At 31.6% G+C, this 15,088-nt stretch overlaps 1 protein-coding gene across 2 annotated transcripts; it reads left to right on the top strand.

Annotated features, from left to right (window-relative positions):
* The first annotated feature begins 13 nt into the window (after positions 1-13).
* Positions 14-10,029, top strand: LOC134681274 (coiled-coil domain-containing protein 92-like). Of its 2 annotated transcripts, none has more exons than XM_063540824.1 (4): positions 14-150; positions 4,871-5,035; positions 6,416-6,469; positions 7,031-10,029. In XM_063540824.1, the coding sequence occupies exons 2-4, from the start codon at positions 4,909-4,911 to the stop codon at positions 7,801-7,803; spliced, it is 954 nt and encodes a 317-aa protein (XP_063396894.1). In that variant the 5' UTR covers positions 14-150; positions 4,871-4,908; the 3' UTR covers positions 7,804-10,029. The 2 variants fall into 2 exon arrangements, with proteins under 2 accessions (XP_063396894.1, XP_063396893.1); XM_063540823.1 differs by having other exon boundaries at positions 14-155.
* The last annotated feature ends 5,059 nt before the right edge of the window (positions 10,030-15,088 follow it).

Below are 15,088 nucleotides of genomic sequence, written 5' to 3'. Positions count from 1 at the left end.
TTACATCCGGTGTCATTTTACCCACAATTCAGCGGCATTCTTGTAGCGAAGGAAAACCATCTGGACTGAAAATGTTGCTGCGACAGTAATCAACCAACTAAAGCTTACTCACAGCATACAAGCATTGGTGAAGATGCTATCGACGTGAATGTAAAGTAATTGATCGTAAAATCTCCCTCCTCTTAAATAACACATGGCATAACCGATTTTTATAACGAATGTGAAATTATGTTCTCAGACGGACCTTGTTCATTTTAATCGTTCTAAAATTTGCTCTTTGTCATAATATGTCGCCGTTTATAGCGTTGTGATGAAAAGCTTCATATCTGAATGGCATTGTTTTATGTTACAATTCAAAGGCGGTCCTGAACATATGTATCTATTGACTTGAATTATGCCCCAGATCAGTGATTGGCATTGCCATTTGTAACGAAAAGTAATGCCCCCTTTGTCGTATGAAATATTTTATGCCTAATGTTTTATATAAACCTTATTATTATTTGGAAATCTGCAACGCTTGACATGAGAATCTGTGATCCCAGGTTTTTTGGGATACGATTGCTGTCAAGCAATCTGTAGACTTTTACCATTGACCCTATGACACACTCCCTCACGTCATTCGTTTTATTCTAAACATTCGGCAACATCTCAGATTCTTATGATTGTCTTGCTTTAAAAGGTAAAAACAAGCAAAACAATTGAACATAAACAACTTTCCTGTAATGTTTTACTCATAATCTTCATGTGTGATATTTTCCTTGACTTATATGCGTGTTTTTAACAATACGGAAAATCAGAATTAAACAGTATTTATATTTAGTGTTTTTATAAATTTAGAAACACGTCAGAGGGAATTCCCAAATTTTGATAACTTGCGAGAGTTCTCTGAAACCGATCGATAATTCTATTTCTGTCACAAGAACTGAAGTGGAGTATTTCTATATTTTACTGTTATGAAACTGATATTTGATACTGTACTCTCATAAATAAATGGAGAACCATTCATCATATCATTTAATAAACGTTCTTGTTCCAAATCGCAAGTCGCGGTTTGTTTATGTATTAATGTCCATGCGTGGTCTCACTAATTAGAGACAAAAAGAATTGTAGAGACAAAAAGCGTCAAGAAGCGACAAGAAGAATAATATTAGCAACAAGAAACTATTTAGCGACAAGAAAACATTTTTTTATTTATATTACTTATTCGAAATAAATATTAAAAAAATATGCAAAAGAAAACAATTTCAACGACATGAAAGTTAATTTTGATTAGGGGGGGGGGGGAATTGAAACTTGTAAATCTAATTCAGTTGCTACATTTATTTACATGATATTTTATAAGGTATCACAGGAAGTATATTTTGTCTTTTTATTTGTTTTTAAAACCATTTTTGTACAATATATAATTAACTAATTAACTTGCAAAATGCATTATTTGTGCATAATTGTCCAGAAAATACATACACAAATTGTGAAATACAAATTAAGAACTGAAATCAAACAAGAGGGAAACATAATTAAAATGTGAATATTTTTTATCATTTTATTTAGTGTATTGTCTCATTTAACGATATTTATCATGTTTATGCATATAGATTGAAGATTAAAGGAAACTGATGACAATCTTGAGTTTTCAACAGGTGTTCACTATTCGGTACAATAATTTTATATTCTGGTGCGTGTAATTGATGAAGGTGTTAATGGATGTTATTCTTGCAATAAAACAAAGGACACACACCTAGTTAATCTCATTTGTTGCTCTTAATTGTGTATTATCTTAGAGTGAAGCCACAGCTAATGTTGGTCCTATCAGGAAAAAATAATTGTACAGTTAGGAAGGAAATAATATTTCATGTTTTTGTTTTATTAAATCCTTCAAAAGGAAGGTGACAAATCTTTGTTTTTACTTTCATTTTATAGAGTTTACATTTCCTTTGCTCTTACACATGTTTAATTTCTACATCTATCAATATGATAATAAAAAGTACACAATCTCTTCATCGATTTTTTTTTATTTCTTCATCTTTCAATATAATCCTAAAAAATATTTTAATGTATGTGATAACAAAATGTATTCTTGTCGCTAAATAGCTTCTTGTTGCTTTTTGTCACTTATTATTTTTCTTCTTGTCGCTTCTTGACGCTTTTTGTCGCTAATTAGTGAGACCCCACATGCGTGTAGTTTTCCTGATTTCAAGGGGTATCGGATTGAGTGATTCCCCGCTTCATTGATTAATTTGAAACTCATGGGATTCTTTCTATGTCTGTCTGCATATGGAGAGCTATTGTTGTTGCATAATTTTAAATCACATGCATAATTTAAATTAAAATAAATGTTTCATCGTAAAAATTACCTATAACACCCCTTCAGCAGAAATGGAATCTTCCATGTTATCGTTTCGAGTTGTCTCCCTTTTTCGAAGTATTCGTCAAGAAGAATTAACTCGTTAATGCCGGTAAACGTCGTATTATATTAAGAACGATCTCAATGTAAACAGAGGAGCGTGTACGGAAAGGAGTCATGCCCTCTGACCCAAAGGAACTTCAATAATTAAAGAGTAAGAAATGGGGTTCCTCCTAAACTGGTCCGCCGTTCTATATATAGCTTCGCACCGAAGGTCAGTGTAGCGATAAGTGAACACAATAGGGGTCCAGTTTAGGATTCCTCCTAGAATTACGGTGATAAGATACGGAAGCAAGTTAACTCGTACCACGGCATTGGAACCAAAACAGTTAACTTGTACTACTGGGAAGTCGTAACATTCAGAAAAATATATAAAAAATATGATGTTTTATGGGTTTCTGTTTGTAAACTTAATAGAAATAAAGTTGAATTACTTGAATTTTACACAGGAGTTAAATGAAAACTAAGACAAAAATAAAGAATGTTTTAAAGCATTAATGTTTTAACTGATCTTTCAAACTAGAACATAGGCGGATCCAGCCCCCCCTTTTTTTGTGGAAAAAATTTGGTTGATAATAAAGGGAATCATTGAAGCATGACTGGAGTGGGCCCCCTCTTAGGTCAGTCAGCGGGCTCCCCCTTAGGAAAAGTTCTGGATCCGCCACTGTAGAACTTAATCCAGAGGAAAGTTAAAACATTGCTTTAACTGTACCTTATTAAAATTGAACATGTTGAATATGTATATATCCAATTTAAGTTAATTAAAGCTGTAATCCATGATCACAAATTGAATGCTATGTTTACAATTGTTGAAAGCCATGTGCTTTTTTGGCCGGGAAAATGCGGACCCCCTTAACAGGAATCAGTTAAATTTCATTGTTACGTTTATTTATAGACAGTAAAAACAATTTTGGCAATCATTTTGACTAACTGCTATTAGATTTAATTATTCATCAAAAATGTTCTTCGGGTGAAACTGTATATACCTTAATTATCTACATCTGCCACAGTATTTTCTATCCAATATACAAGGAACATAAGCTACAAATTGGTCATTGTACTTTCAAATTATATACATTTTACAGACTTAAGAGGTATTGGGTGAAAGTAACGTATATCATGTATATTCATCATTTAACACCATTTGAATGCATTTAAATAAGTTGGTACGAGTAAGCAATGGTACGAGTTTGCATTGGTACAAGTTTTTTTTTAATGGTACGAGTTTACAATGGTACAGGATAACTATAATTCGATAAAACACAATTAGTACATGGCTCATACACTTGTAACGGGGATTGGCTATTCTTTAAGTTGAGTGACTATTCAGATTGTTACATTTTGCATGTGCAGTTGAATTAGTTTAGAGAATAATACTATCCAGCTGTACCAGGGTTACCGGCCAAAAATGCTTGAGACTTGCGCATGTTCATGCTTTTTTTGCAATAGTATTCTTGGATCTATTTCTTTCCTCTTTGATCTTTTGAATTTTGGCCAAATCTCATGCATTTGTTCAATGAAAATTTGGCAGAACTGCTATACATGTGTCAATGAAAACTATGGCAATCGTATCCCTCAGAGCATTCTGCTCTTTGATTAGGTCATACAACCTGATTGTGTGACATGGTCATGATGGTCAGATTTCACTATCCTATATATTGTAAAGCTATTGACTGCTGTGAGATACTGTCAATTACATGACAATTTTTTCTAATCATGCTATTTAAATAGATGAATTTGCCCCCGCATTGTCTAGGTCGCATTATATCATGTAGATTACTTGTGTTATTACACATCACAATAAGATACAATTGTTCAATGACAGCATACTATTAATTATAAATACTCAATTTAAAGACCAATTAGGTTGATTGACCTTGTATCATTTGGTGTAACTCATTCATAAAACCATCTTGAAGTTAATAGAAAAAAAAGTACGAAAGGATATGGATTATTGATCCATGACACAAAATCACACAAAAAAGCAAAGGAACAGCCCTTTCATAATTATGTTCTTTGGTGTTGATCATGTCAAAGTCAGTTAGTCAAAATAAAAATAAAAAAACTTAAAGCATAAAAGATTGCTTTAAAGTCGGGTGTACATATAATACTATAACATAAGCTCTGTAGATTTATCCGACATAGATATATATGATGAGCACAAGACATAAAATAGTAAGCACATCATGCAAAACATAAAGATTGGTGTCAAGTTATAGAAACTAAGAAGAAAGAATAAGACAGCTATTTTCTTTTTGAGCAAAATTGATATGAATCGACTTTTTATCCTTCTTTGTCTAGCTGCTAGGAAAAATAAATTGAAATACATTATATATAAATTTATAATTTATATTATATGTATGTCATGTGTGTTCAAAAATCTTAAACCAGTAAATGATGAAAAATGAAACTTAAAGATATAGATATTTTGTATGTATATAATTTGATCAATTATTGTCATTTCAGTTTGAACAGTTTACCTGCTTGCATTAACACCAATCACCATGACGTCTGAAGCTGCAATACACAAAAGAAATTTAGATAGTGCCATCCTGTTTATGCAACAAGAACATGCAGAAACATTAAAAGGCTTACACAAGGAAATTGAAAATCTTCAGAAAAAATGTTCAGGTAAAAGAAAGGAAGAAAAAATTTGATGTTTGGAATAAATAGAAGAAAGAACCTAAGTATAGTCTGTCTTGCTTGATAAATACAAATAAACTGAAGACATATTTTTTGTTTACAATCTAATATGAAATAAAAAAAAATCTGAAACAAGTAAACACTTTACCTTAATCAAGTTTTTTTGTATATGACTTATAGTGGAACATTATCAGATTATGGTAAAATGCAGTTTGAGTTTCTCTCAAAAACTAAGTAGTAAAAGCAAATCTGACTGGTAAAAGTAAGAAGAATCAGACACATTATAAAAATAAGATGATTTGGTATGATTGCCAATGAGACAATAGAACGACATAGAACTTAGAAGTTAACATGTTTAACAGTGAGCCAAAACCATACCCCCATAGTCAGCTATAACATGCCCAAAGGCTAAATACAAAAAAAAATAAAACAACACTTTGACTTATATATGAACAAAACAATTTAAAAAAATATGATACACAGCAACAAAATGATAACCACTGCTGCTTTTTTTAGTTATTGCCCTTTAAATGTAGATTTTTAGGCAATTTGTTATTTATTATCTTGAAAACTATTTACAATTATAGAAAAAAACAAAATGATGGAGACAAACTCTTAATACTGAAAATGATCAGAACCATGAGATATTCAAATATAGAATTGAGTATGGAAATTGAGAATATGTCAACAATGGTCAAAGAGACAACAAATTGACCAAAGAGCAGATAACAGCTCTTCATGTTAACATGTCAGAAATTGTTGTTTCTCCCTGTTAACTGGAAGAAATATTGCCTTTGCAAGGCATCTATTACTGAATTATTTCATTTTTGCAGAAAACTAAATTAATTTAATATAAACTTTAAATTGTAAATAGTAAAAATGTTTAACAAAATAAGAGCTACAAATATAAAGTCAACATATACCTACCTATACTGGAAGCAATCAGATAAGCCAATCAGTCCTTGTTATTTGATTGAATATAAAAACTCTTCAAGCAGGCACCAGATAAAGGATGTACATGAAGTCAATAGATATAGGAGGATGTGGTATGGGTGCCAATGAGACATCTCTCAATCAAAATCAGAAATTATAGGTCAAGGTACGGTCTTCAACATAGAGCCTAGGCTCACACCAAACAACAAGCTATAAAAGGTCCCAAAATTACAAGTGTAAAACCATTCAAACGGGGAAAACAAATGATCTAATCTATATAAAAAACTAGAAACACTTATGAACTACATAAACAGACGACAACTGCTAAGCATCTACATGTATATAAAAAACAAGAATCGAGAAACACTTATGAACCACATGTATTTCAATCCTATTTATACAAGTACAATGTTATACGTTATTTCTTTATTTCAGAGTTAACGTTTCAGTTGAATATGCAAGGAATAGGAGCAGATTTTCTAGATCCAGGTAAATATTTAACATATGAATATCAAACACTGTTGTTGAAGTATCTATTGTGTATTGAGATTTTGTCTGTTTTGGAAATCAAGTTCAAGATGAAATCCTATAGTATTTTATGATCAAAGTTCAGGGAAAAAGTCTTGAGAAACTTGAAAAAAATTAACAAGATGTATGAAATTAAACCGTTATATTTACAATAATGGACAGATATCAAGCTTTTAATGATCTCATGTTTTTAGGAATCAAACCGAAAAAAAATAATAGTGGGCCTTCAACATGAAATTTTTCAAATGCCTTATTTTATGTATTTAGAAAATGCTTAGAAATCAGAGGAGAAAATAATTATGAAAATGCGTAACCGATACTTTTTTGCAACAACATGAGAAGTAGAATTTTATTTTAAGGTTAAAAATATTGAAGAGGAATCATTTATCTTGATAATTCCTGTACAAGATCTTTTAATGTTTATACAAGAGATATTTACAAAGCTGATTATACAATACATGTATCATGAATGAAGACTTTTCTTTTTAGAAATATTTTAATTTTTTTTTTTTTTGATTTTAGGTTCAAATTCTAAATTAACTCAAGTAGAAGACAATCTCAAGATACAAACCCAAAAGTCAAAACAACTTGAGTCAGAAATTGAGAAGAAAGATAAGCATATCAAAGACTATGAGATCTCATATAAAAAACAAAAAATGAAGTTTTTAGACGAAAATCGTAAAACTTCTCAGGAAATGGATAGACTTAAAGCAGAAAATGAATCAAAAGCAAATCAAGTAGCCTATTTAACTAGTGAGCTTCATAAACTTAAAAAATTACAGTTAGAACACAGTACCGAGAGAAAAGCATTTGTTGCCGAAGCTCATAAATCTGGGACCAAGGCTTATGTATCAGAAGCTAGAATATTACCAATTCCGCCAAAAGAACCAGTAACATTAAAGATTAGAAGAGGTAATATTAGGCATGTTAAACCACAAACAAATAAGGAAGATCTAGACAGGCATCCATTAAGAGTAAGCTCTGGAAGTTCAAGTACAAGGTCAGAATCACCAACCATAGAAAAGGCAAAACAGTTTTTACGTCCAGAACGGGAGCCTTCAATAGAGGTCAAAGAACGACATCCTCTTCCACCGATCAGATCCGCGCCGGGAGAAGAAAGAAGTAATTCAAAACATGTTTATTTTCAAAAGATGACGCCAGAGGCACATCAAACACGAGCAAAGACACACAAAGTCAAAAGGAAAGAACAAGAAGTTAAACTTCTCGCGGTTGAAAAGGTTTCAGATCAATGGGCATCACGAGCTCAAGAGTCACACAGTTCAGAGTACAATTGATCTATAGTCCGTCCAATTTAATGTTTTAAAGTTTACAGCTTGTCTCATATTATTCCAAACAAAATGGATGTATTCTGATTTTGATATGAATGTTAAAAAGTTGTTAAGAATCACTTGTTTTATTTGTCTATGTTTTATTTTCACAGAATGGTGCATTTTAATTGTGTTTATGTTTTAAACATATTAAGCTTTGTAGAGAAACAAAAAAACATCTTCTCAATCGGTTATTTTTGAATCTGAAGTATTCATGGTTTAATATATTTTCAGATAAGATCAAAAAGTGTTCACATCTTCTGATAAGCATATCCTTACTATCATACAAATTCAATAAAATCTAAATCAATCAAAATTAAATATAAGGATAAGTTTTGTGTTGACCTTCAAAATATTAGTATTTATGTATGAATGAAAATTTTGTACAGAACTTGTATTTAAATTGAATGTGTTTGGCATATTCTTATAAGCACAAAACTCAGAAGAATATAAAACCAGAAATTGAATTCAAAGATCAGTGTTTTGGGATTATTTTTAATGGAAACCATTTTTTATATCAATTTGTGCATTCTACTTAGTTAAGGAGGTTACATACAAGTTGTGAGTGAGAAAGTTAAATTTACATAATGATCAATTTGTTTTCCAAAAACAATCCTATGGTAATTTATTCTAAACAAAAATTGTTAAACACAATTATAACAGAAAATTATGTATGACAATAATTTAAAGTTGTTCCAAGTAAAATTGAGAATTGAGTTGATGATGTAATTTGACCTTATGTGTGGCCTTGAAATCTATAAATAGTATGAAGATTGAAATTGCCAAATGGTTAATGTGTGTTCTAGTTGTCGTAAATAATGTGTTCGTAATCATTACAGTGTAGAAAGCCATATTGTAGCTTAGCTGGTCCTTAGAGGCTAATCACTTAAGCCCATCCATAACGGCTTATCACTTTAGCCCATCTATAAGGGCTAATCACTTTAGCTGGTCCATAAGGGCTTATCAAGTTTTTTTGTAAGTTAAGTGCCAGTTTTTCGTTATAATTGATAATTGTATAAATATAATTTGTTAATTGTACACTAATTAATAAGAATTCAAAAGGTCTGATTTCTGTATGAATAGCTATGCATAAAAAAAGGAAATCAGATTTGAAATCAGACATGGGTGATTTTAAATTTTTAAAGCTATGAGTATGAAGACAATTTCATGGAATAAACATGATAAATGGTTTTGGAGAGAATTTATTATTACAATTCTTAAACTTGATCAAATACCAAAGATATCTTTTGGTAGATGTATACACATTGATATCTTAAGTCCAAAATAATGCATCTAGATATTCCAGTATCAAATTCCGTCCTTTATTCTATTTTAATTTGTTTTGTGTCATTCTGTGATAAACTTTATTTTACAGGTTTTAGTATACATGTATTTACTTTCTCAATTTTTTCTCAATTTCTTCTCTGTGATGAAGGAAAATTAGCTTGTGTTTATACTTGTGTTTTGCTTCTAAGGGCTGTTCCAAAAATAATTGATTGGAGGGAGTTAAAGGCTGTTTTTAAATTAACCACCTGCCCTGCATTAATTACTGTGCATTCATTTATTTTCGTGGTTTGAAGAAAAGCTGCAGTTTTGTGGATATTCAATTTCCTTTTTCTGATGAAGACTGCATACATTCCTTTAGAAAATTTGCAATTCGTTGAACATTTGAATTCGTGGTTCCTTTGAACCCAAGAAATCCACAAAAATCAGTATCCAATGAATAGTGAATTCACAGTATTTACTGATTTTTCTTTTCAATTTTGTCCAGGCTTTGTTTCTAGGTCACTAAAATTATCACCAAACATCAAGTTTTAAATACAGTGCCTTCTGATCCCCTGCATAAAATATATTTTGTAACAGCCCTTACATTGTACTGTAACTGAGCATGTTCGATATATATGTTGAGTTCAAAGTTCACCTTTAACTTATAATAAAATTAAAAGTACTTTTAAAGAAATGTTTTTGTTCAGTAAGCATGGTAAGTCCAAACAAACATTTTTGTCAATTTATAATTTCTTTTATTAACACATTGTGCTTCTTTTTTAATGTGATGTTAGTTGAAGACCAACTTCAACAATCATTTTATAAAATTTTCCATTTGAAGCATAATTGTATATAAAGTGACATATTAAAAGATTTTACAAAGATACTACTTATGTAAACATCAGTTTAGGATAAAACTAGAACATTTTACAATAGGAAATAATTCTGGAAATATTTTGAGTTTTATAAAAAAAAACACAGAATAAATTGAAAATTTTTATTTATTTGTTAAGTCTTGTTATATTTAATGAGTTGTGTAATTTGTGATACTTTTGTAATTTATGTGTTTTTTTTTATTAATACTATGGCACTTTACGAACAAAATCTAATAAAATATTATTTAAAAAAATTGTTTGTCATTATCTGCATGTGTTGACAAAACTGTATTCAACCTGCTCTTAAAAATTAGAGCTGATTTCATCTAAAGAATGTAGTGGTATTTGTGATTTAATGATGGACACTTGATCTTCTGATGTTAAACAACAATCAGTTTTGTTTTGTGACATCAGACAATCCATGCATGGATTTCAGTATCTAAAGTTTGACATCATTGGCCTGCTTTCAGTATAAATATATATCAATCATAAAAATGTCATCTGCTTCAGAATGTGATTGAATGGGGTTGAATTAATATTTTGTTCTGCATATTGTAAAAGATATACAAATATTTGTTGCCATGAGGGAAGAGAAATCTGTTCTGACTTTTAAAAGTCATTGTTGGTGTTATGAATAGCCAAAGAAAATGTTGTGATATAATGCATAGTAGAATTAACCAATCAATGCATTTATGGTATCACTCATTCACATAACTCTAGTACTGTTCAGTGTGATAGAGGAAATATATGTGGTTAGCAGGATACATTGAAGGTCATAAGTGTCAGAGAATGATAAGTAACTGATTAGATATGTTATGTTTTTTTATACCCACCTACGATAGTAGAGGTCTGTGCGTCCGTTCGTCTGTCCGTTCGTTTGTCCTTTTGTCCTACTTCAGGTTAAAGTTTTTGGTCAAGGTAGTTTTTGATGAAGTTGAAGTCCAATCAACTTGAAACTTAGTACACATGTTCCTCATGATATGATCTTTCTAATTTAATGCCAAATAAAGGTTTGATCCTAATTTCATGGTCCACTGAAGAAAGAAATAGATAGTGCGAAGCTCAGGTTAAAGTTTTTGGTCAAGGTAGTTTTTGATGAAGTTGAAGTCTAATCGACTTGAAACTTAGTACACATGTTCCCTATTATATGATCTATCTAATTTTGATGCCAAATTAAAGTATTGATCCCAATTTCACGGTCCACTGAACATATATAATGATAGTGTGAGTGGGCCATTAGTGTACTATGGACAGATTCTTGTTTTTACATATTTTTGACATATTTTTTCCCTAATGAGACAGATCCTGTTGTACAGGAAATAGAAATGCAGGTCCATCCAGTCTTGTAGTAGTTCTCACATCTACAATTCTTGCCAGAATTTATGAAATTCATAACAAAAGGTTCAAATCAGCAGTATCTTTGACCAGGTTCAATACCATTAAAAAAAGGTTGATATTGTTTTGGGGCTTATATATGGTACCAACAGTTTAAGAATTAGGGGAAAAAAAGGGGCATAAAACAAGCACTTTTTGTAGCTTCACGATATTTACTTGTGTGTAAGGTTATGGATCTCAAGAGGAAGGCTTGGATTGACCTTGCGGGTAATTGGCCCAAACATGCATAACATAGGGGCCAAAATCAAGCTTTTTTTTCTAGTTTTCAGGCAACAACTTGTGTTTAATTGTATGGATCTCTCTGAAATTGTACTACAAGGTTTTATATTACAACAAAGAGGCTGGGATTGAGTTTGGGGGGTAATTGTTCCAAACGAGGAAGAGGATGATTCTTAAATTTGTGGTGAGGTTCCATTTTTTTAAGGGATAAATATTTGTTTTTATTTTTTCTTAGAAAGTTTCAAGGTGAAATTTTCACTGCACAGTATTAAACTCTGTGATCACATTTATTTTGTGTCGGAAACTTATATAACGACAAAAACTTATTAAAATTCTGACAGTATCAAGCTTAAAAATGTCCAAATTCGCCCCAATTGTTCAGGGTTTGATATCTGCTGTCGTATCAGACTGCACTCCGCCAAGCACTTTATTTTAAAAGAGTTCTGCTGCTTTAGAAATATTGTAGACATAGCAAATCGCATTGTAAATAAACTCATGATAGATACCAGAATTAAATTTTGTATTTACGCCAGACGCGCGTTTTATCTACGAAAGACTTATTATTAACGCTGAAATCAAAAACAGTTGAAAGGGCCAAATAAAGTTCGAAGTTGAGGAGCATTGAGGTTTTCTTAAAATTCTTAAAAGTTACAGCTAAGGTTATCTATTCCTAATGTAGAAAAGCCTTAGTAAACGATCTTACTTTAAAGTCAGAGCTTATCAAATATTTGTTCAGGATTTATATTTCTAAGAAATAGAAGTTCTATAGAATATTGCATAGTAAGTACTCTCAGGTGTACATATCTATGAAATTGATATCAAAGGTGTATATCGTAATTCTCTTAGTTTGGAAATCAGTGTGAATAAACCAATACAAAGAAAGATGAACAATACAACTTTTTCTTTAATTCTGCCCTTGTTCGAATAAGTGTAATGTCGTGTACTCTGTTCTTTATTGTCTTAGTTATAGCATTATAGCATGAGGTTTTCAAAAAAATTATAGTTTCAGTTTTTGTCTTGGCTTGGGTGCATAGGGATTACAATAGACAGCGAAGGTGTTAAATATTTGTAAAACGAGTTATAATTCAGAAACTGGATGCTAATACTTCGTTGGCAGATATCTTGTATACAAAGTTTCGTCTGTCATATGTACTTAACCTAATGTGCATGGTTCAATGACTGCTTGATAGAAACTACCGCACATTAACCTATAATGGTTTACTTTTATAAATTGTTATTTGGATGGAGAGTTGTCTCATTGGCACTCACACCACATCTTCCTGTATCTATATATGGGTTCCATGCAAGTCTATATGTTTGTCAGGTATGGTTCAACTGACACCCTCCTTCATTCACGGAACTGTGAGCAATGTTACAGTTATGTGGTAAAGTCTATCTCAGAAACTATAAACAGTAGGTCAACTTAATTTGGTGTCTGGAATGATTTAAGGTGCACATTTCCGATATTTATGGCATGTTTCATTTGAACCTGACCTCATTTTCATGGTACATCGGGCAATGTTTATTTTTTTTATGTCTGGTCTATTTCCAAGATACCAGAAGCAATAGGTCAAGTTTATCTATTGTATTGAATAACAGTAAGTTTTGCATGCCTGTCTTATCACAAACTTATCAAAGGAGGTTAGCATGGTTGACAAATCAAGAAATAACTATTTACGCAAAAAGGAAGGCTAGTTGAGAATGTTCCCTCAACTTAGTTTAGAATTTTCCATCTTAAAAAACGTTCAATACACTAAGACACGTGTTTAGGAGACGAGCTTGAAATTGGCTCTTGTGATACCCAGTCCATGCGCTAATGGATGACGAAGGGACAAAGAGGGTCACTTTTAAAAACTCTTCCTGAGGTCTCATCATTTTGTTAGAAGCTTGCACATTGTGGATGTGAGAAAGGTTGCCGCGGTTGTTGTTAATGTAGAAAATCAAGTCTCCCGTGCCCTGCGTCGTGTGCATGTGATGGTGACTGGGAATTAACATGTTTTTTGCCAAATAGTGGTAATTTTAAAATGTTTTAGCACTTAAGTGACTTTATTTTGTTTTAATCAATCTATCCAAAACATCGATAAATCGAAGATATGGATTGCGGACTCATCTTTGACATTTACGCCGTATAAGTTTTTTTTAACGGAATTGTTAATTTTGTATTTAAAAAACAACTACAGAATATGATTAGTGGTAAAGAGGATAACTTAAAGCCAAAATTTAATGACCACCACAAAAAAAAGGAACACACTTTCTTCACATTTTGAAAAAAAGTTGAAAATCAAAATAAAAAAATGATATTTCTATGTCTGCCATTTTGAATATTATCGGAAGTAAGGGTTTTTAAGACATATGTCTTATACATTGTGTCCCTAAGAAGCATCAAAGAAAGGTTCCTGCACACAATGTAATGATAGTAGCAATACGTTAAAACACTTTTCAATCATCCTCCCTAAAAAATAAGCTTATTTTAGTACAATGTCCGCCATGTCGGATTTTACCAGAAGTAGTGTTTTTAAAGACATCTTATCGCTATAATATATCCGAAAGTAGTACATAACAAAGGTTTTTACCAAATATTATAGCAGCATGATAATAATACCTTTTCACATACTAGCCTTCGATATTGGACTGATTTAAGTATGATGTCCGCCATTTGGGGATTTTACCGGAAGTGAGACATTTTTTTCAAACGCCTCATTATCTCAAATAAAAGTGTAATAGTTGAGGAAGAGCTATGCCAAAGGATTAAGTTTGTTTGGCCCCAAAATATAGCAGTTTTACAAAATTGTGAAAATGTAATCTTTCAGCTATTTACTAAAAAGTAGAATGCTCTGCTTCATGAATATGGGCTGTTTTTGACAGTACAATGCGCACATATCGGTTACTAGCAACATAAAGTCATGTTAAATTACTGAAACCTTCACAATTTTATTTTTTTAGTTAAATTTTACACGGTTTGCGTCATAAATGAAAGTGGCCGCATTCGTGTTCATTCATAATATTGAAATGTAAGTTGTATTTGATGATAATACATAACATAGATAAAAGTTGAGGATGAACACGGATGCGGCCACTTTCATTTTTTGACAAAAACCATCTGAAAAGTGACGTTTTTTGGCATATTTGATAGATTTTTCATATTTAAGCTTGAATCGGAGCGTTTTTACTGACTAAATCAGTTAAAATATTTCACATAAACTAATTGAATCAATTGAAATAGACACGTAAGTGTTTAAAACGTGATACAATCCTTCGTTAGATGAACCTGAAATTTGAGGCCAAAATTGGCCCTTACCGGACCTACTCCTTTCCATGCTTGTAGCAGGATGTGCACAATTCGTCTGAAATATGCTTTTGACCGCTGGACTACTATGGGAAATACATACAAATGTCTTCTTTATAGAACCACTGCATGGAATGAAACCAAATATAGCATGAATGTTTCTTATGAGGTGCTGAACATGTGTTGGTACTTTGTAGCCAATCCACCATCC

This window comes from Mytilus trossulus, chromosome 8 (assembly GCF_036588685.1).
Source record: "Mytilus trossulus isolate FHL-02 chromosome 8, PNRI_Mtr1.1.1.hap1, whole genome shotgun sequence".
NCBI classification, from domain to species: domain Eukaryota; kingdom Metazoa; phylum Mollusca; class Bivalvia; order Mytilida; family Mytilidae; genus Mytilus; species Mytilus trossulus.
The sequence above is the reverse complement of the archived record's forward strand: the minus strand, read 5'-3'. Positions and strand labels throughout refer to the sequence as shown.